The sequence below is a fragment of the Myxocyprinus asiaticus genome, chromosome 14 (assembly GCF_019703515.2).
Source record: "Myxocyprinus asiaticus isolate MX2 ecotype Aquarium Trade chromosome 14, UBuf_Myxa_2, whole genome shotgun sequence".
NCBI lineage: Eukaryota > Metazoa > Chordata > Actinopteri > Cypriniformes > Catostomidae > Myxocyprinus > Myxocyprinus asiaticus.
This window is the reverse complement of record NC_059357.1, coordinates 33,867,980-33,889,608: the sequence shown is the minus strand read 5'-3', so window position 1 is coordinate 33,889,608 and position 21,629 is coordinate 33,867,980. Positions and strand designations below refer to the sequence as shown.

Here is a 21,629-nt window from a genome sequence, read left to right as displayed (position 1 = left end):
TCACTTGGATCATCCTTATCAAATGTTGTACTTATTAAAGGAATAGTTCTCCCATCATTTACTCACCCTCATGCCATTCCAGATGTGAATGACTTTGTTTTGTCTGCAGAACAGAAACTGAGATTTTTAGAAGAATATTTCAGCTCCATGCCCATATAATACATAATGCAAGTGAATGGTTACCATATTTTTGAAGTTCGAAAAAGCACATAAAACAGCTTAAAAGTAATCTGTATGACTCCAGTGGTTTAATCCATGGCTTCTAAAGTGATGCAATCGGTTTTGGGTGAGAATGAACCAAAATGTATCTAATTTTTCACTGTACAACTTGCCATTTCAGCCTCAAGGCACAATCATGATTTCAAGCTTGATTACATTTTCTAGTGCTTGATGTATATGCAGAGTGCTAGATGGTACAAGAAAGTGTAATCGAGTTTGAAATCATGATGGCCAAGGAAATCTATTGTGAAAAAGGAGTTATATTTTTGTCTGATCTCACTGAAAAGCGACTGGACAACTTCAGAAGACATGGATTAAACCACTGGAGTCAAATGGATTACTTTTCTGCTGCATATATATGCTTTTTGGAGCTTCAAAGTTTTGGTCATCATTCACCATTTTATGGACCTACAGAGCTGAGATACAGTATTCTTCTAAAAATCATTGTTTGTGTTCTGCAGAAGTCATACACATCTGGAATTGCATGAGGGTAAGTAAATGATAAGAGAATTTACATTTTTGGGTGAACTTTTCCTTTAATGATTGCCACAAATAATTATTCTTAATAATAATAATAATTGATCTCAACCCATTCTGTGTGATTCTCCATTCCTTTCCCTTCATACTCACCCTACCACCATGTGTCCTACCACTCAGTTCACTTGTCATCCAAATGCAGGCAATGTCCGCATCTCAGTTTTAACATCATGGCAAACAAACCAAATGATGCTAAAAATTATATGATTTTACTGGGATGAATACTAGTGTAATACATGGTTAGTTGATAGTAAGTTTATAATGATCTGCTCCACTAAGTAAAGTCATGACATGATGCTGCATTAACAAGTCATCTGTTGATTATAGTTCATGAGTAGTTAACAATGAGTTAATAATGATGTGCCCCATCAAGTAAAGTCTTGACATTATGATGCATTAACAAGTCATGGGTTCATGTGTAGTTATTAATGAGTTAATAATGATGTGCCCCTCTAAGTCATGACATTATGCTGCATTAACAAATCATTTAATACACATGCACCAGTGACATAAAGACCAAGATTTTTTAAAGATCTGCTTATATAAAAATACAAATCCACCAGCATATATGACATTTAAAAAATAAATTAAAAAAATAAATGGAAAAACACTTTTAATATGAAAAATAAAAATAAAAATACTGAAATACAAGTGTCAATCTTCCACCAAGATGCTTTAAATTAATGAAATCTCTTTTAAAACATATACAGAGTTAAAAGAAAAGCCAAACATACTTAAGACATACAATACACTTATAAGGTGTGTCTCTCCTGATGTCAAATCGAAAATGCTAAAAATTCGAATGTTAGCACTTAAAAAGTTCAAATAACAAAATTAATTCAAATACTGCACATAACATTGTCAAAATGGATATTATGAACACTCAGACTTCAATCCTTAATTTGCTTCAACAAAACAACCAATCATTTAAGATTAAAAATGTCAGCATTACCATAGGAAAAGTTGCAAGGTGCCAGCCAACACCTAGAGTGCCACATCAGAAACAAACTCTCCACATACTATTGTTCTGGGCAACAAATTTGTTCACACAACAAATGATTAACTGTTTACAAGCACAAATGTCCACAGAAAAATGAACAACAACAACAACAAAATACTATTATTAACAACGATGTTGAAGAAGATGATGATGATGATGATAATCATTATCATTATCATGAATTTTGATGAATTTTGATTTTGAGTTCTGATAAAACTCACAAAGTAACAATAAAAAATATTGAGAAATATATATATATAATATATATATATATATAAGCAAATATTGATCCAACACATAAAGACAACCTTTCTATTTCTGGATGACTAGTGAATTGAGTGGTAGGGTGAGTATGAAATAAATGGGACAGAGAATAACGTAAAATGGGTTGAGATCAAATTATTGGTGATCATTATTATGTTTTTTTCAGATTTTTTTTTTTTTTTTTATGTCCATTTAAAAAATGGCAGAATTATACTGCATCATTCAATGACATTTGTGGCAAAACTGCAGACAGCTAAAAGTATAAAATATTTTAATTATGACAATATTAAATATGCATATTTAATTCAAGGTTGAAATACTTAATATTCTATCTTATAAAGCCTGTTTGATTTAGTTTATTCCCTAATGTTGATTAATGCATTAACTATCAAACATGTACTAACATGTAATTAAGGTGGCTGTTATTAATGGATGAATTCATATGACTCATGTTGTAGTTAATGTTAGCTCTTTATTATTTCCTGATTAGTCCATATCTTAACTCATCATTAATTCATGCAGAAGTAACTATTAATTCAGGCATAAACTCATGATTATTAATGTACTGTTATTATAAAGTGTTACCATTTTTTTATGTTTACTAGCTGTGTTGTTAGATAAGGTTTGTGAATCACAGGTCAGGAGGGAATTGAACAGATTCAGCGTGTACCATAACTAAAAATGGCATATTCATTAAGTTGCTCTCTTTCAAAAATGAGCTAAATTCCAGTCAGACAACCTGGCAGAGAAAATGATGAGAACTCGAACCAGGGTGACATCTCACGCATAGCTGACATCTTCTCCCAGATAAATGGCCTCTCTCTCTCTGAACAGTTCACAAATTACAGCAATTTCTGCCAGTCCGGCATTTAGTTTTGTCAATTGAAAATCTATTTTCGGCCAAATACTGTATATGCAGCTTTGTCTGCTATTTACCCCTTGCCCAACAGTTTGCTCCTACATATGAATGTGTAAACAGTGCAGTTCAAGGGTTGATTATAGAATGTGTAAATTTTCACGATCATTTTCCTCCATAAACAGACTGATCACAAAATCAGCGATAAGAGGTTAAATGATTTCTGTGCTAAAATTGGTCTATTTCTTTGAATGGATGTGACTTGAAATGTACAGCACGTCAGATTTGTTCAAACATTTGAGTTTTTACACTAATATACTAACCTAACCCAAACCTTATCCCTAACCATAACATTACTGAGACCAAAACAGCATTGTTTCACTTATTTCTTTGAATAGATGTGAAAGGCACAGCACGTCCAAATTTGTGGAAAAATTAATTTAGTAATAATGACATTAATAAAATCCTAACCCAAACCTTAACCATAACTGTCCCATAATAGCTGTAATGTCCCGTATTTTGTCTGAAATTTAGGCTATTTTAGTGGCAAGACGCTCGATGTGGCGAAAATAGCATACCGGCCATTGAAGGCTATTTGTCTCGTATTGAAGCACTAAAAATGCTCAAACGTCCCGTATTCACATGGCAGAAAGTTGGCAACCCCAAACTGTACAGAGAGCAAAAAAAAAAAAAAAACAAACAACAAAAAAAAAAAAAAAAACAGCATTCTTTCACTTCTTTGCAAATGTAGCATATCGCTAGCTGAAGATCAAAAGATTCACCACATGGTGATGCTTGTCTGGAATTTGGCACATTCACTCAAAAAATGTTTTAGCCTATTTTTACAATTTTGCATTTAAATTTCATAACAAAATTCCATCAAACTGAACTGTGATCGGTTTAACAAAATTGTAATTAATAAAACTTAAAATATTTATTTTATTTTATAAAAGATTTCTCAGTTCAATTTGATGGAATTTTGTTATTAAATTAAACTTCATAAAGTAAAATTTTTTGAGTAGGGTCCGAATATACTGTAGGTGCAAAAAAAAAAAAAAATCCTGTGTGATCATGTTTCCAGAACAGATCTGACACTTTCCGCAAAGAGGAAACAAAATGGGATTTGAAACAACAACAATAATAATAATAATAATAATAATAATAATAATAAAACTTAAGAAAATCTTGATAGTCAACCTCAAGAGATCGAACTATTAAACTAATTTTATATGAATAGTTTTATTTTCTATTAATTGTATAATAAGGTTTGCAATTTTTGCAACCCTGTTTTATCTAACATATACAGTATAATTGGGATTTGTACCTCTAATGGCACAACTAAGTGTACCATATGGAAAATGCAATCTACTTTCTACTGTATCCACCCAAATGAGGGACCAGAAAATTGTGGAAAAAGAAACACCATCCTTATGGTATCCTAAATCAAGCCTGCAGTTCTCATTACGGCATTGGATGTTGCATGGCAACACTACAAAGACAGAAATTTTCAAAGAAATTGTAGATTCATGCCCACAGATGAAGAATCAGTGGCTAGTTATTCCCAAATCCATGTTGCAGTACCTTCCCTTGGGGTGTGATTGTACTGTACAACAAATGTGCCAATCCAATTATGTGAAATAAGGGATGGTTTTTCACCTTCATAAACCTTCCTCAATCTGGTTAAATATGTGGTACTGATACAGCAGGGAATATATAAAATATATATATATATATACAGTATATGCATATATATTTATAGTTATTTACATTGAATATGTGATGCATATTGACTTAGCAACTTTCTCTTGGCTGCTCACATGCCACATATAGTGGATAAACACAGCTGTAATAAATGCATGGCAATATTGGAATACCTGTGTAAACAAACAGACTTGTAGTATGTCTATACTGTAAAAAACATGAGGTCTAAAATTAAGAACACATCTCAAGGTTAATGGTAATAACGTAAAGATCGATGGTAAATCAGGTATAATGCCACAAGTGTCTCTCTGCATCAGTACTAATAACCAGGAGGTAGTGTCATTCTCGGTTTGAGTAATGATCATGTAAAAAAGAGAATTTGTCACTGTCAGCGGATATGAAAAAGCGCTACCTGCCATCATGCCTACAGCTGCTGTGTCAGAACCAACAGATGCAGATTGTCTCCACAATTGAAACTGGGGACTGCAGAAACAGCGATTTAGAAGTTTGTTGTGTAGAAAAGGTTGCGTTAGGTTAAGATATTTGTTTGAAGGATGGATTCTGGAGGCACTCAGTAATAATTTACGGACCCCAGGACAAGCATTTCATTTTCCGTGAAGGGACGTATTAACATGCCTTTATTACAGTTCCAGTTTGTTTCCATCCTGTCTTTTGATTATAGAACTGAAATTAATCTTACTGCCTAAATTAAGAGATTGTATGGATCACAGTGTAATTAATTTCTGCACATTTAATTAGATATTCTGAACACCTGGTTTATAAGCATATTAACTGATGCATCTCTGGGATCTTCATGTTTGAAAGTCTGGGTACGGAACTGTCGAACCAATTCGAATTATTTGAGATTATTTGTTTATGGGTATAGTCATTTCCTTTATGAGCAAAATTTTAAATGATGCAGGTGGTTTGATTATAAGTCAAAATGTGTTTTGATTTGCACAGTTCCCATATAATATTACATTACACTTTCAGAGATACCTTAATGGTGATGTGTGTAATTTGTTCAATGTTAAAATACTTTCTTCTCCTGAATTCTTCTATGTTCAAGAAGAAAACTAGGCAAGCCATTCATTGGGTGATTTTTTGAAAAAGTGTAAATACTGTAGCTCTGTGATGCTTTCATCATTGACCAGCAACATTGGCTCAACCATTGGTGTGAGTTTGGGGGAAAACTGTTTGTCCGGCCAACAGTGCTGGGTAGTAACAGATTCCATGTTAGCTGGATTACGTAATCAAATTACACAAATCAAGTACTTGTTATCAGGCCACATTTAATTTGAAAATAGTCTTAATAAGATTACAGTTACTTTTGGATGGATTACGTGATTACATATTAATAAGGCAATGACAGTAAACTGTTCATAATGTATTATATTTGTATTTATATTTAGTAATTTAGCAGATGCTTTTATCCAAAGCAACTTACAAAATGAGGAACATAAGCAATTCATCATACAAATGCCAACAATATCCGCAGTATTGCACTGCTAAATTATTTTTATAGCTGGAGTAATACAGAAGTTAGAGCAGAAGAAAGACACAGAAGAAAGTAACCGTTTATTTTAGTGAGTGTTTTCAAAAGAGAGGGGGAGGGGAGGTGGAGAGTTGTGGAGTTGCACATACAGACTTGATACTAGCCACTAGCCAGGTGGCTGTAATCACACTGAAGATGAAGAGGTCTCACTCAGCATTTGACCACTGAATTTACAAAAATCACTTCACTTTTAAGGACACACAGGGCAAAAATATCACTGTGTTTTCCAAAATTTACTATCACATTCACTGCATGAATTCCATGTAAAATCTAAAGATGCATTTAGAGGTGTGCTTGCATGTTTTCTCAACTCTACACTGCATATCTAACCAACTCCTGACAAACACATTTTAATTATTATTTGAATTATCACCCTGTGTGTCATATAATCATGCCACTATGTCTTTGGAAAGGTTTATTTATTTGTTATTTTTTTTCATCAAACGCATCAGAATGCCTAAATACACATCATTTTGGATTCACAATCTAATCCACACATAAATGCAGAACCAAATGCATTAGCACGGTAAAGCAAGTTTTAGTTTCACAAGTTGCTTTTGCCATCGGCTTTAAAAATGTACTTGAATATGCTTTTGTGATTACTTTTGAAAAAAAAAAAAATGTGACATTGATTAACAAATATAACTGGTCAGTGGTGCGTAACCACCATAGTTCCATGCATTGTTGTAGAAATTAAATAGCTTGTCACGAAACCGTAGTAACTCTGTTGCACATTCATCGTTCAAACCACATTGGTTGAGCTGTCATTAATGATGTTTCTCAGGGGGTGGAGTAATAACTTCTGCAAATATTAAATTATAAAAGCTCATTTACATGTACACCAGAAAGCTGTTTAATGCAAGAAAGCTGCTGAAGACACGAAAGCACCATGCACTTTGTAATGTGACAGATACGTATGCTGCAATAGTGGGGTTTCCCTCTACATCACACTTCAGGGTTCCCCTGATGCACTTGAGCATAGACACACATGTGCACTCTTCAGAAACATATTAACGCCACTTATGCATTAACATAAACACATAAAAGCCATGTGTGATAAAGCGCTTTCTCTTAACTGCCTTTAATCCCTTAAACGGCTGCACTTGCGTTTACGTTCCATTTCAGAATGCAGCTTTCTGCAAAATCCCGTAATAAATTGGCATCTTAAATGCATGTAAACATGTCAAAGTCATGACAGAATGAAAGATATATATGGAATAAAAGATGTAGAAGCCTCAGCGAAGTGAAATGATGTCCAGACAGCAAACTAACAATGAACTATGCTTCTAACCACAGGTAAAGAGCTGTAGTTCCAACCACACAATTCTGCAATGGTGTTTGCGAATGTTCATCGAACTATGGTTTCAGGAAATACCAAATCGTTGAACTGTGTTGGTAATGATGGAACTTGCGAGCATAGTTGGTTAATGATGCTTTTGGGAAATGCACCCCAGATGGATGGCGTTTCTATTGCCTTAATTACTGGAGTAAAACCACATTAGAAGTACAAAATAAGCTCAGTGGACAGCATTTTTGGCATAATGTTTGTTACCAAAAAATATTAGTTAGACTTGCCCCTCGTTTATTAAAAAAAAAAAAAAAAAAAAAAAATCCACTTCCATTTTAAGAGCCTTACTGTAACTGCAATTTTTCATTTACAGTAAGGCACTTAAAATGGAAGTGAACAGGGCCAGTCCATTAATGCTAAAATACACACTCTTTCAAAAGTATAGCCACAAGACATAAACATTATACATTTAAAGATGATTGTACTGTGACAAAATCACTTACAGGGTTTACCGCCGTTACATCATGGCAACAAAGTTGTAATATTGTATATAACTTTACACATATAATGTAAGTCATTTTATCACACAAAAATCATGTTAAAATGTAAAATGTTTTTGCTTTAGTCTAAATTATTTTTGTGGTAATCAGCATTATGCTACAAATGCTGCCGATTGAGCTTCACTTGTATTGAACCTGGAATATTCCTTTACAAAGACAAAAAGCCCGTACATACAGTATATACTGTATGTATAAAAAATGGTATACAGACTGAAAAAAATTTAAACACTAAGGTTTTTTTTTCCAACTTATTATTTCACACGAAACAGCTTTAGTCCACCAGTGTATGATGTGTGTTTCATTCAGAATGGAAGAGCCTTTCAGTAATTCCTAAAGACTGAACAATCCTGTAGAAAATAGTCATCCAGACTGGAAAAATAGACTTAAAGAGGTTTCCAAGACAACAACACATCAAGGAGAGTTCAAAAACTAAGCACTTCTGAAGAACAGAAAAAGATCAAGCAGCACTATTCTATTGTAGCACAGTGTAACACAGCACACTTTCCATTGTGGATACATAACTCATTTTGTGTGTAATTCACAATGGAGGAAGTAAAAAATATGCTTGTGATAGCTAGTCTATGCTGTTTATTGTTTATCAGTTCCTCTCCAGTTTCTGTCTCCTGTGACTCATCAAAATAGTTAGAAATTACACCCACAACATCTGGTTGGCCCCTCATACCAGATGGCAGAGGGCCAGTCTATTTGCCATGCCCTGTGCCCCCCTCCAGTTGGCCAGATGTCTACCATTGAACTAATGTAATCTCTAAAATAGAATTTACGATTTAGACTGTCTGCGATCCTAAATTTGACAGTATACGCTTTAATCAAGAAAAAATGTGACAAAACAATTAATCTTCTATTGTGACCATGTTCAAATCATGAATATCGGATGATATTCCAAAAGGAGCTTTCCATGCTTTTGGCATTAACATGTTAGTTTCAGAGCCAGGAACTGAACTTGGGTCTCTGGCGCAAGAGTCTTAATTTCTACCACTGAGCCACAGAAGGGAGTTGAACCCAATAGTCAGACGCGCTCTAAGAACTCAGAAGAGTTTATTAACAAAATAGCAAAAGAGTACAAAAGCAATTTCTTACTGACAATCACAAAAAACAGAAAAATCTTTAGTCCAGAAAAGGATCTGAAAGGAGGAATAAATAATCTCTGAGTTTTTTGGAAAGATATCAAAAAAGAAAACAAAAAACAAACAAACAAAAAAAAAAAACACACACACACAGCAAAAAATAAACACGGGGAAAGAACAAACCAAAAAGGCTTACAAAGTTTAGTACTTGGAACTAGAGCAAACTTACGGCAGTAACTGGCTAGGAACATCAATAACCAAGCAAAGAAACAAAGGAAGTGAACAACTTAAATACACAGTCCAGAACGAGGCACAGGTGAAAACAATTCCACATGATAAAATGGCGGGAAACTGAAAAGAAATACAATGAGGGCCTCCCTCTAGGAACGGCTCCTGACGTTCCCTCCTGGGCGACTGGACTTGCGAGCGTGAAATTCTTGAATTAGTTTGGGGTCCAAGATGTCCTTGGCAGGGACCCAGGAGCGCTCCTCAGGGCCATATCCTTCCCAGTCCACAAGATACTGCCGGGACCCACGTACTCGACGGGCATCCAGTATTCTGTGGACTGTGTAGGCTGGCTGGCCACCAATGATACGAGGGGGAGGTTTACCTGTCACAAAAGGAGAAGACAGTGAGACAGTGAAGACGGTTTTAACAGTGAGACATGAAAAGTGGGATTTATCTTCAAAGACCTAGGCAAATATAAACGGTAAGTAACTGGGTTTACTTTCCTGGCAATCCTGAAGGGGCCAATGAACCTCTGGGAAAGTTTACGGGATTCCACCCGCAAGGGAATGTTCTTGGTGGAGAGCCAGACTCTTTGGCCAGGGTGCAGAGTGGGGGCAGGTCTGCGTCTACGATTGGCCTGGTGCTGATACTGCCGAGAGACCTTCAAGAGCTTGAGTCGGGCTTTTTTCCATGTCTGGCAGCAACGTTTAACGAACTGTTGAGCAGAGGGAACTGCAACCTCCACTTCTTGCTTAGGGAATAGAGGAGGGGTGTATCCCAACTGGCACTCAAAAGGGGACATGCCTGTAGCTGAGGAGCGAAGGGTATTGTGAGCGTATTCTGCCCACATGATGAAGGAAGACCAAGAGGACGGGTTGTTAGCTACCATACACCTCAGTGTAGTCTCAAGATCCTGATTAAGCCTCTCTGTTTGCCCATTGGACTCTGGGTGGAACCCAGAAGATAGACTCACTGTAGCCCCCAGAGATTGACAAAATGCCCGCCAGAATCGGGAGGAAAATTGGGGTCCTCGATCAGAGACGATGTCTTGTGGGATGCCAAAGACTCGGAAGACGTGGTTTATAACCAATTCAGAAGTTTCTTTAGCGGTGGGTAGTTTGGGCAGAGGAATAAATCGGCGGCCTTGGAGAATCTGACCATGTTAGTGGTGTTGCCTCGTGATAGCGGAAGTCCAGTGATAAAATCCATAGAAAGATGAGACCAAGGTCTATGAGGTATGGAGAGAGGATGCAATAGCCCCTGTGGAGAGCGGTGAGGGACCTTATTTTGGTTGCACGTGGGACATGCGTTTACAAATGTTGTCACATCCTCCTTGATAGTTGGCCACCAAAATCGTCTTTGGAGGATCTCAAGAGTGCGAGAGGTACCAGGATGACAAGTGAGACGAGAGGAGTGTCCCCACTGGAGGATCTGGGAGCGGACAGCTTTAGGGACAAACAGGCAGTGGGTTGGCCCCCCTCCTGGGTTAGGTTCTCGGGCTTGGGCTTGTTTTACAGTATTTTCCAGATCCCACCTGATAGGAGCTATTATCTTGGAACTGGGAATAACTGATGCAATAGAATCTTCCTGAGGAGTGTTTACATATACTCGGGACAAAGCATCAGGTTTTAGGTTTTTAGAGCCGGGGCGGTAGGATAAGATGAACTGGAAACGGTTGAAGAATAAGGACCAACGTGCCTGGCGGGGGTTGAGTCGCTTTGCCTGCTGAATGTATTCCAGATTTTTGTGGTCCGTGAATACTTGGAATGGGTGTTTGGCCCCCTCAAGCCAATGCCTCCACTCTTCAAGCGCTAGCTTAACTGCCAGTAACTCTCGATCCCCAACATGATAGTTCATCTCAGTCGGTGTAAGGCGGTGGGAAAGGAATGCACATGGATGCAACTTGTCCTCCCCTCTTTGGGACAGCACAGCTCCAACCCCTACGTCCGAAGCATCGACCTCCACGATGAAGGGTTTATCTGGGTTAGGGAGAATGAGAATAGGTGCAGAGGTAAAATGGCTTTTGAGTTTGCTGAAGGCCAACTCTGCTTCATGTCCCCAATTAAAGCTGGTTGTGTTCCCCTTGGTGAGGGCAGATAAAGGAGCCACCACAGTAATGATGTTCCGGATGAACTTGCGATAAAAATTGGCGAAACCAAAGGAAACACTGTACTTCCTTTACCGATGAGGGGGAGGGCCAATCCACAACTGCTTGAACCTTTTGAGGGTCCATTTGTATCTGGCCAGGCTTGATAATGAACCCCAGGAACTGAACTTTGGTCACATGGAACTCGCATTTCTCAGGTTTAACATAAAGATGGTTATCAAGAAGACATCGGAGAACCTTACTGACGTGTTTTACATGTTCTTGGAGGGAACTCGAGAAGATGAGGATATCGTCCAAGTAGACAAACACAAATTGGTTGAGCATGTCTCGGAGAACATCATTAATGAGAGCTTGAAATACTGCAGGAGCATTGGTGAGACCGAAGGCCATAACCAAATATTCATAGTGCCCAGTGAGCGTGTTGAAGGCGGTCTTCCATTCATCTCCTTGCCTGATGCGCATGAGATGGTAGGCATTGCGCAAGTCAAGCTTAGTGAAGATGGAGGCTTCTTGCAGAATTTCAAAAGCAGTGGTCATTAATGGCAAGGGATAGCGGTTTCGAACAGTGATCTTATTAAGGCCCCTGTAATCAATACATGGCCGGAGTCCGCCATCCTTCTTCCCAACGAAAAAGAATCCAGCTCCAGCAGGGGAAGTGGATGGTTGGATGAGACCTGCCGCAAGGGATTCGTTAATGTATTTGTCCATAGCAGTTCGTTCGGGGGGAGACAAAGAGAATATACGACCTCTGGGGGGGCAGGTTCCTGGGAACAGCTCAATGGCGCAATCATAGGGGCGATGAGGAGGTAAGGAGGTGGCCTTCCTTTTGCTGAACACTGCCTTGAGGAGGTGGTACTGAGCAGGGACTTGAGACAGATCTAGGGTTTCTTGGGACTCGAGAACAAGATCAGGGGAATTCTGGGCCAAGCATGTAGTCTGACAGGTGGGACCCCAACTGAGAACAGCGCCAGTGGACCAGTCAAAGTGTGGGTTATGCTGGAGGAGCCAGGGGTGACCGAGGATAATAGGGAACTCTGGAGTCTGTATAAGGTGAAAGCACATTCTCTCCTGGTGCTGGTAAGTGACGAGACCAAGGAGAGAGGTGAGGTGGGTTATTTTCCCTGGAGCTAACGGTCTTCCATCCAAGGCTGTCGCAGTTAGGGGGGCAGGAAGGGAATTAATAGGAATCTGGAGATTCTTGGCAAGGGAACTATCCATGAAATTCCCGGCAGCACCAGAATCAATCATGCCCGGAGTTGGTGTTTTTTATCTCCCCTAGTGAGTGTGATGGGAAGGAACAATCCAGAGTTGGAAGGTGAAGCTGTGTGTGTAACTCCCGTTACAGTCCTTCCTTGCCTGTACGGGACTGGGCGTTTCTCGAAAGCTCGGGGCAGGCAGAGCAAAAATGACCATACACTCCAAATATAGACAACAGCGCTCTTATGCGATGGTCTCGTTCTGATGGGGAAAGCCTAGTCCTTCCCAATTGCTTGGGTTCCGAGGACTCGTGGGGCACTGGTAGCATTGGAGCAAGTGCTGGACTGGCAGACAATGTGGAAACAGATGGTCGGTTCAGGCTTCTCTCCCTCAGGCGATTATCCAGCCAGATTGCTTGATCCATGAGGGTCTCGAGATCACGAGCAGGTTCTCTGGTAGCCATATCATCCTTGATTGCCTCAGACAGACCATTCAGGAAACACACCATGAGGGCCTTGTCGTTCCAGCTGCTCCCTGCTGCAACTGTCCGAAACTGTATGGCATATTCAGCCGCGCTGCCATTACCTTGTTGGAGGGTGAGAAGTCTCTTAGAGGCTTGCCGGCCACTGAGGGGGTGGTCAAAGACTCGCTTGAACTCCTTTTCAAACACAGAATAACTGGAACAGAAGGGTGCCTGTGCCTTCCAGACCGATGTTGCCCAAGAGAGAGCCTTGCCAGAAAGGAGGGTAATAACATATGCGATCTTGGCCCAATCTGAGGGGAAGGAAGATGGTTGTAATTCAAATGTGAGAGAGCATTGAGTCAGGAACCCATCACATGCACTGTGATCACCTGAGAAATGTTGCGGTGGAGGTAGGCGAGGTTCAATCATGGGAGAGAGTACTCAAGAATCCAGAAGGGGTACAGAGGCAGCAGGAGAAGCAGTAGCTGAAGTAGAGAGCAGCCGGTCTAGGATCTGACAAATAGAAATCATGAGATCAGGCAGCATTTGTGAGTGTTTAACCATCACAGTCTCCTGCTGGACTAGTGCTGACTCATGGTATTGGACTGTGGACTCCTGCTGAGCAATTGTGGCCAGGAGTTCTTGAGCATTAGACATCTCTGGGTTCATAGTGTGGCTTGGTTATTCTGTCAGAGCCAGGAATCAAACTTGGGTCTCTGGCGCAAGAGTCTTAATTTCTACCACTGAGCCACAGAAGGGAGTTGAACCCAGTAGTCAGACGCGCTCTTAAAAGAGCTCAGAAGAGTTTATTAACAAAATAGCAAAAGAGTACAAAAGCAATTTCTTACTGACAATCACAAAAAACAGAAAAATCTTTAGTCCAGAAAAGGATCTGAAAGGAGGAAAAAATAATCTCCAAAAAACTCAGGAGAAAGATATAAAAAAAAAAAAAAAACAGCAAAAAATAAACACGGGGAAAGAACAAAGCAAAAGGCTTACAAAGTTTAGTACTTGGAACTAGAGCAAACTTATGGCAGTAACTGGCTAGGAACATCAATAACCAAGCAAAGAAACAAAGGAAGTGGACAACTTAAATACACAGTCCAGAACGAGGCACAGGTGAAAACAATAACACATGATAAAATGGCGGGAAACTGAAAAGAAATACAATGAGGGCCTCTAGTGGTCAAAATAAAACATTAAAGCAGAAAACTCTGACAGTTATGACATTAGCAGTTCAAAAGGATTCGATTAGTAGCACAGGAGAGGCTTGCTGGAGCTCCAAAACCCCATGGCTAATGATCTACTTCCTGGGGGTGGCATAGAGTGAATCACCAAAGAGAAAATTCAGAATTTGTGTTGATTGGTGGATGAAACAGACCTCAAGCAGCTTAAGAAATTGTTCAATTTTAACTCGGATGCAAGGCAGGCATCAAGACTCTTATGAGCTCAAACAAAAAAGAACATACTGAGGAAAAACATCTGAGGGCGGCAGAATGTAGAAGAACTTCACACACATTACATCTCTTTAACATCTCTTTTTTTATTTTTTTTTTATTTTTTTTAAATAGCAATGAAATTAAATAAAGATCAAATGGAGACTTTCAGTTCCATCTCCTCCTCAGATTTTGCTTCTAGGATAAAAAGCCAGACCCAATTTGTATTAGGTGTCTTTAACTACTATGTACTTAAGCATTTGAAACAACGTACTTATTATGTACATCCATATAGTTGCATTGTACTTGCATTTAATATACCTTAATTTAATTACATCTGTAGTTACACTTTTAACCTTACTCTTAATCCTAAACCTAACCCTACCACATCCCTTACCCTAAACCCTAACTGTAAAGCCCAAAGTATACTTTGGTCAGACGCGGACGCAACGCAAATTTTGTCATCAGCAGAGGGCGCGAGCACTAAACACATGCAGTCAGATTTTTCTAACCGAATGTGCATGCGCCTGGAGTTATTTGTACTAATTAGTGGGTCCACAATGTGGCAACACTCACATTTGAGCCATTGCTGTCACGAAGAATTGCTAAGAAGAAAATGGATTTGCAACTAAACATCAGGAGATGAAGGTAAAAACAACAACAGTGGATGTGAAAGTCAAGAGCGTGTGTGTGAGGAGGTCTGGGGATACCTGCATTTGTATAACTAGAGTCTGAAGAAATATAAAGACATCTTTATGGGTCTAAATCTTGAAGAGAAAGTCCGGTGTCATATAGCAGTTATAGTGCGCATGTGGCAACCATCTTTGTGTGCGCACAGTTATATGGAGTATACTTTGACAGGCTCGCGTTCAGATGTACACAAACGCTGAGTGTTTGTGTCTAAATGGAAGTATACCTAGGGCCCAACCCTAACCCTACTCCTAAACCTAACTCTACTCCAACCCTTACCCTAAACCCTAAACCAACCCGTACCTCAACCTCAGTAGCAGCAAATGCTATTCTGCTTATTACAATTGTACAGAGTGGTTATCTGTGTTACCGTAGCCTTTCTGTCAGCTTGAACCAGTCTGGCCATTTTTCATTGAGCTCTCTCATCAACAAAGCATTTCTGTCCGCAGAACTGCTGCTCACTGGATGTGTTTTGTTTTTGTCACCATTCTGATTAAACTAGAGACTGTTGTGTGTGGAAATCCCAGGAGATCAGCAGATACAGAAATACTCAAACCAGCCCATCTGGCACCAACAATCATGCCATGGTCAAAATCACTGAGATCACATTTTTTCCCTGTTCTGATGGTTGATGTGAACATTAACTGAAGCTCCTGACCCGTACCTGAATAATTTTATGCATTACACTGCTGCCACAAAATTGGCATGTAATTGGCAAAGTAGGTATCCAGGTCTCCTTAATAAAGTGCTCATTGAGTGTAATTGTCTTTGCACATTAAGCTATAATGGTGACCAGTCACAGCACCTAAAATATATATTTTTTTTCTTACATTCATTAGTAGCCTATATTTATATAATATACTTTATATAAAGATAAACATAAAATCTTGATGTTTATATAATACAAATTTACATGTTATGCATGAACTACCCATAAGCAGCAGCATAATATTTTTTCTTTTGAATGAAAACATTTCATTACATGATAGATGCATTACATTTATCCCATATATTTTCTTTTAATGTCTCTCTCTCTCTCTCTCTCTCTCTCTCTCTCTCTCTCTCTCTCTCTCTCTCTCTTTAGAGGGTGGCCAGATGAACAGTGTGGTATCAGGTTCTTCTCTGATGCAAACCATGACACAGTACCCTGCCGTTGGACAGGTATCCCACCCATATGAGGCATCTCAAGCTGGAAAGGAGCTTAACAAGTACGCTTCACTCAAGGCTGTTGGTAAGACTGCCATGCTTAATTAGCCTGTATGTGCATTCAATCAAACCCTGTGCTATTAGGGTGCTAATCAAGATCATGATCAGGACACTACAGATTTTCTTCTTTATATATTATTTTTTGTAGTAAGGCTGATATGAGATGAGGCCTCCTTAAATCTTGTTGTACTGTAATCAAGTATGTGACAAGTTTGTGAACACTTATTCATTATTACTATTTTGTTACTTTTAAAATAATAGTAGAGTCATCAAAACTTTGAAAGTATCAGAATTATGAAGAGACCAAAAATGTACAATTAATAATAATAGTAATAATTATAATAATTATAAATAATAATAATAATAATAATAATAATAATAAAGAAGAAGAAGAAGAATTATCTTAAATCATCTTTTCTAAAATGTACTTGTATTTTAGCTTCTTCAAAGTTGCCACCATTTGCCAAGATTACAGTTCTGCACACTCTAGGCATTCTCTAATCTTCAGTAAATTCAGTATGGGATGCTTTTCCAAATTTTTTGAAGGAGTTCCCATGTATGCTGGGCACTTGTTGGCTGCTTTTCCTTCACTATATGGAGCAAATCAGATTTTTTAGAAATTACTGACAAGCTCAAATGGCACAAATAATGGAGTTATAAATAAAGTTTCCATTATATTTTGGGATTTATTTCATATTTGTCTATTTGTACCCCCCCCCCCCCCCCACCCAAAAAAAAAAACAAAAAACATGGCATAATGCTGTAATTATGAAATGAGACTAATAGTGCCCTGACCTGCTCAATCGTGAATTCCATCAGCATAAAAATGTCCCTGCTGTTTAAGTGTTTTTTGTTGATTTTTATGCAAATTATGATGTCAGCCCACATTAGGGCCAGTAATGCAATCGGCTATTCCTTATTCAGATGCTTTTGCTAAGGTTAATGATGAGTCTAGAGACTTGCTCAGACAAGAAAGTAATAAACCAGAATTAAAAAAAGCACATTTATATTTATGATTTATAATGCTGCTAAACCAAGAATGCCTGTGTAAATTTCTCACTACTCTTTCTTTTACTCTTTACTTAAGTATCAGAAGTTTCAGAAAACAAAATTATAGTTACTACAGTTATTGTTTGTACAATACAAAGTGATTATGGCTGAGCAACTATAGTGTCACCAAATGAAATTGCAAAAACAATGCTTGTTTTCAAACAAGTTTCCTGAACATTCCTCATTTTAACACCGGAAAACATATGCACATCACATAAAGTACATACCAAGCATTAACATTTCTGGAATTTCAGATCGTGTTTAATATAATTTAAAATGAACAGACAACCTTTCACATTTAAATTGATGTTCTAAAACCTTTCACATTTAAACCAAAACCAATGAGTCTGGCATCAGAGAGAAGGCTATCAAAAGACTAGAGTGAGATGACAGCTGGTATAGACAGCAGACAGACAAACATCAGAAGCACCAGACATGTGTGATGGCAGATTTTCTCTGTGACATTCAGCCACAGATGAAATTTCTCAGTTACTAATCCAATGAAGTTCTGTCTGTGCAGAACAAATACTGAGAAAACAAAGGTGGTGACATTTTGTACTAGGAATGTAAAAACTACATATTTGCAAAATCGACAAGTCAGTAGATTGCCCGAATGACTTTTTGACTAATCAGTCTTAAGGAAGCCCTGTATAATTAGGCTGGTTTCACCTGACCTCGATCGGATGCATCTCTTAGGTGGTGTTTACATAAGACATGTTCTTGTGTTAAAAAAGAGCTTTAAAGACATTACATTTCTGAGAGGGTTTTACATTGCATAAAGCAAAGCATACTACTTATTAAAGTACCGGCACTAAAAAATGTAAAAACATATAAAAAAATCTGGATTTGTCGACCTCACCAACATAGTCTCATGACAACTCGTAATAATTTGTGGTGAGGTGGCAAAATTGTAAGATATCGTACGACTAAAAGATGCAACTTTTATTTCCAAAGAAACCAACCAATCCACAAACAAAAATTTAAATCCAAATGTAATTGAGTAGGATGCGCATGCACAATCTTATTTTCCTTACTATTATTTTGTATACAATTTTTTTATAGTTAATGGCCATTTGTTAGGGCACCCACAGGCAGAAACATAAATTAGCACCTATGAATGACTGATATGTCAATAACTTGTAATATGATTTCCTCATCTCGTTCCAATCCCTGATGTTAATAAAGTTATTTTTCTATTAAAATTATAGTTTGGGAAAGGGTTAGACTTTATGATAAGGTTTAGGTTGCTTAAACTCAAACGTTACATAATCAAGTCAAGTCATTTTTATTTGTATAGCGCCTTTCACAACACACATCGTTTCAAAGCAGTTTTACAGAAAATCTTGCATTAACAGAAAATGAAACTGTAATATCTATAATATCTTAGAGTCATCATTGTGTAGTTTGATAAAATACGATTGTGAATTGTGTTTATAAATAAGTAATTAAATAATAATTGTATTTAGAACCCCAGTGAGCAAGCCGAAGGTGACTGTAGCAAGGAATACAAAACTCCATTAGATGTTGGTTAATGGAGAAAAATAACCTTGGTAGAAACCAGGCTCAGTGTGGGGGCCAGTTCCCCTCTGGCTAACATCATGAATATAATGCCAATATTACTTATGTATAGTGCAAGTCATGGTTTAAAATGATTAAACTAAGTGTTAAGGGTCAGTGTTTAAAACAAAGATTTTGTATGAACTGTAAGATTAATGATTAATGTATCTGAAGTCCGTATTCTGGATTAACTGCAGAATTTCACTTAGATGCATTGTCCTTGTTAGTTGGCTGATGAAGGGTTTTGTTGGCAATTAATTGATAGTCTATGTATTCCATTATTCAGAATCAGAATCAGAATGAGCTTTATTGCCAAGTATGCTTACACATACAAGGAATGTGTCTTGGTGACAGGAGCTTCCAGTTTACAACAATACAAAAACAATACAATACAATTAGAGAGTTGTCCATCATTAGACCGAGGTGGTGCAGGCAGAGATCAGTGAGGTGCATCGTAGTTCAACCGGCCGGTAATTCCGGTGAGGTCTATCCTAAGTCCAAGGTCCAGGCAATGGAATATAATGTATCCCATGTCTTATGGTTGGAGTTGGCATCAGTTCATCCTCTGAACTCCATCGTAATTAAACAAAATTTTTGCAAAATTGTTTGACGTGCCTCGTTCTACATATAGCAGCAGTTTTCTGGTGAAATAAGTATTAGGGGAAACAATGATTTTTATTCACTTCCACACAAATTATAAGTAAAACGGCAGATTTACATTTTATAAACCATTATTTTTCGCTGTGTTCCCCACACAATGCTATTTTATTACATCAAACACTTTTACTATAATGCATGATTTGAAAGACGATACATTTTAACTCTTGCTTTACATAACCAATTTATATACAAGCTTATTAAAGCATGACTGACTTGTTCAGTGGCACAACTGATAGAGCGGTGGACTTTGAATGTGGAAAACAGGGGCCAGGGCTTTGGACCAACAATGTGCACGAGCCAACCTGTGAGCCAAAAGTGCCATAAAAGCACCTCGAAATGATGTGGCTGCTTCAACTATTGAATTGTTCATCTCTCATTTGCTTTTATGACACTATCGGTTAGGTTTAGGTGTCAGGTTTAGGGTAGGGATGTTGGTTTTTGTTAATTTCAAGATAGAAAAAAAGATCATCTCACATTTGCTTTTTAGAACACTATTGGTTAGGTTTTTGTTAAAGGTCTAGGTTATGGAGGTAGGTTTTATTTACTTAAAGCTACACTATGTAAATTTGTTTTGTTAAAAAATAACAAAATGTTATTAATGAGAGAGTGCAACAAAAATCCATCTTCCAAACCATGTTTTTACTTTACCCAAATACAATTTGATAAACCTATAATAATGATATTATATTATAAATATCTTAGAGCTGTTGGGACGGATTTCGCGGGAAATTGCATACATACGTAATTCGCCCGTCATATCCATACACAGAGAAAATAAGATCCGTCTTCTGTAGCGCGTGTGTGGGAATAGCTGAAAGTTTGTTGTCACAACGAACGAGAAAAATTGACCATGGATCATTCAAAACGGCAAACATCCAGGGAATCACTTTGTGAAAAACAAAGAAACCCCAAACAGAGAAGAGTTTACAAGCAAAAAGTGAAAGCGACAGAGTCCATAATAAAACCCGAACCAACACTGGCTTGGCTTTTCAGAGGTGGCGACATCTCAAGAGATTTAAAAGCGACCCAGAGATGGCTTTTTTCTTACTCAACAGGTAAGATATATTATTGATATGGTTTATGTATAGTTGTGTAATCATACACACACACACGACTGTATGTGTGTGTAGTAAAATACAATAATTATACTGTAATAGGTGCTAGCAATCATTATGTCTCAATGTTAACAAACCTTGCCTAACTTTTGTAATGTAATTTATTTCAAAACATCAATTTTTCCAATAAGTCAAAACAACAGCATAAGATATGGTACTTATCTGCTCAGATGACGTTTTCGGATATCTGTCTTGTTCTTTCTTTCGTTATTTATTTGTCCATTCGCTCTGATAAAATGTCCTGTATCCATGTGTACACCTCGAACCACATTCATCCACGCAGAGGAGCAGAGCTGAACCACAAACAAAACAATGTCCTTCCACAAGACGCATGTAGTTTTATTTTTTAACTGCTAGAGGACCAAAAGTTAGATAGTGTAGCTTTAAAACTCCATAGAGCATTAACCGTAAAAACCTCATCTTTTTGGGAGAATATTAAACTTGCTTTTAGCGCCCCTCAGTGAAGATTTCACCTCGGAACTGCAGCGAAACATGTAATGAACCATGTTATTTCAGTTTTTACACAGTTTTCATGAGATCAGACTGGAAAAATCTGAATTATTATATATTTTTTTGTGGTTATTTATTTATTTTATTTTTTTTTTACTCTATGGGAGTAAAAGTAGCTTGTGTGATTTCTTACTTAAGACAGTTAGGTTAAAAATAACCCAACAGGTAACCCAAGCAAGCAACATAGATAAGTATGCTATCAATATCTACAGAAATGATGATGAGTCTGGAAAAAAGGAGTCATATAAAAAACATACTATGGTAACGTCCTAAAAAATTATCAAAAGGCAGTGAGGTGTACAAAACACTTGTAAACAGACATTCATAAATTAATAAAACAAATTT

The 21,629-nt window shown here is 37.7% G+C and overlaps 1 protein-coding gene across 2 annotated transcripts in view; it reads left to right on the top strand.

Moving 5' to 3' along the window:
• The window catches only part of LOC127452106 (protein shisa-9B-like), a 97,095-nt gene that overhangs the window by 70,027 nt on the left and 5,439 nt on the right, over nucleotides 1-21,629 (top strand). For both annotated transcript variants that reach the window (XM_051717312.1, XM_051717313.1), the window contains one exon: nucleotides 16,271-16,417. In XM_051717312.1, coding sequence (XP_051573272.1) covers nucleotides 16,271-16,417 — 147 coding nt within the window. The remainder of the gene's footprint in view (nucleotides 1-16,270; nucleotides 16,418-21,629) is intronic.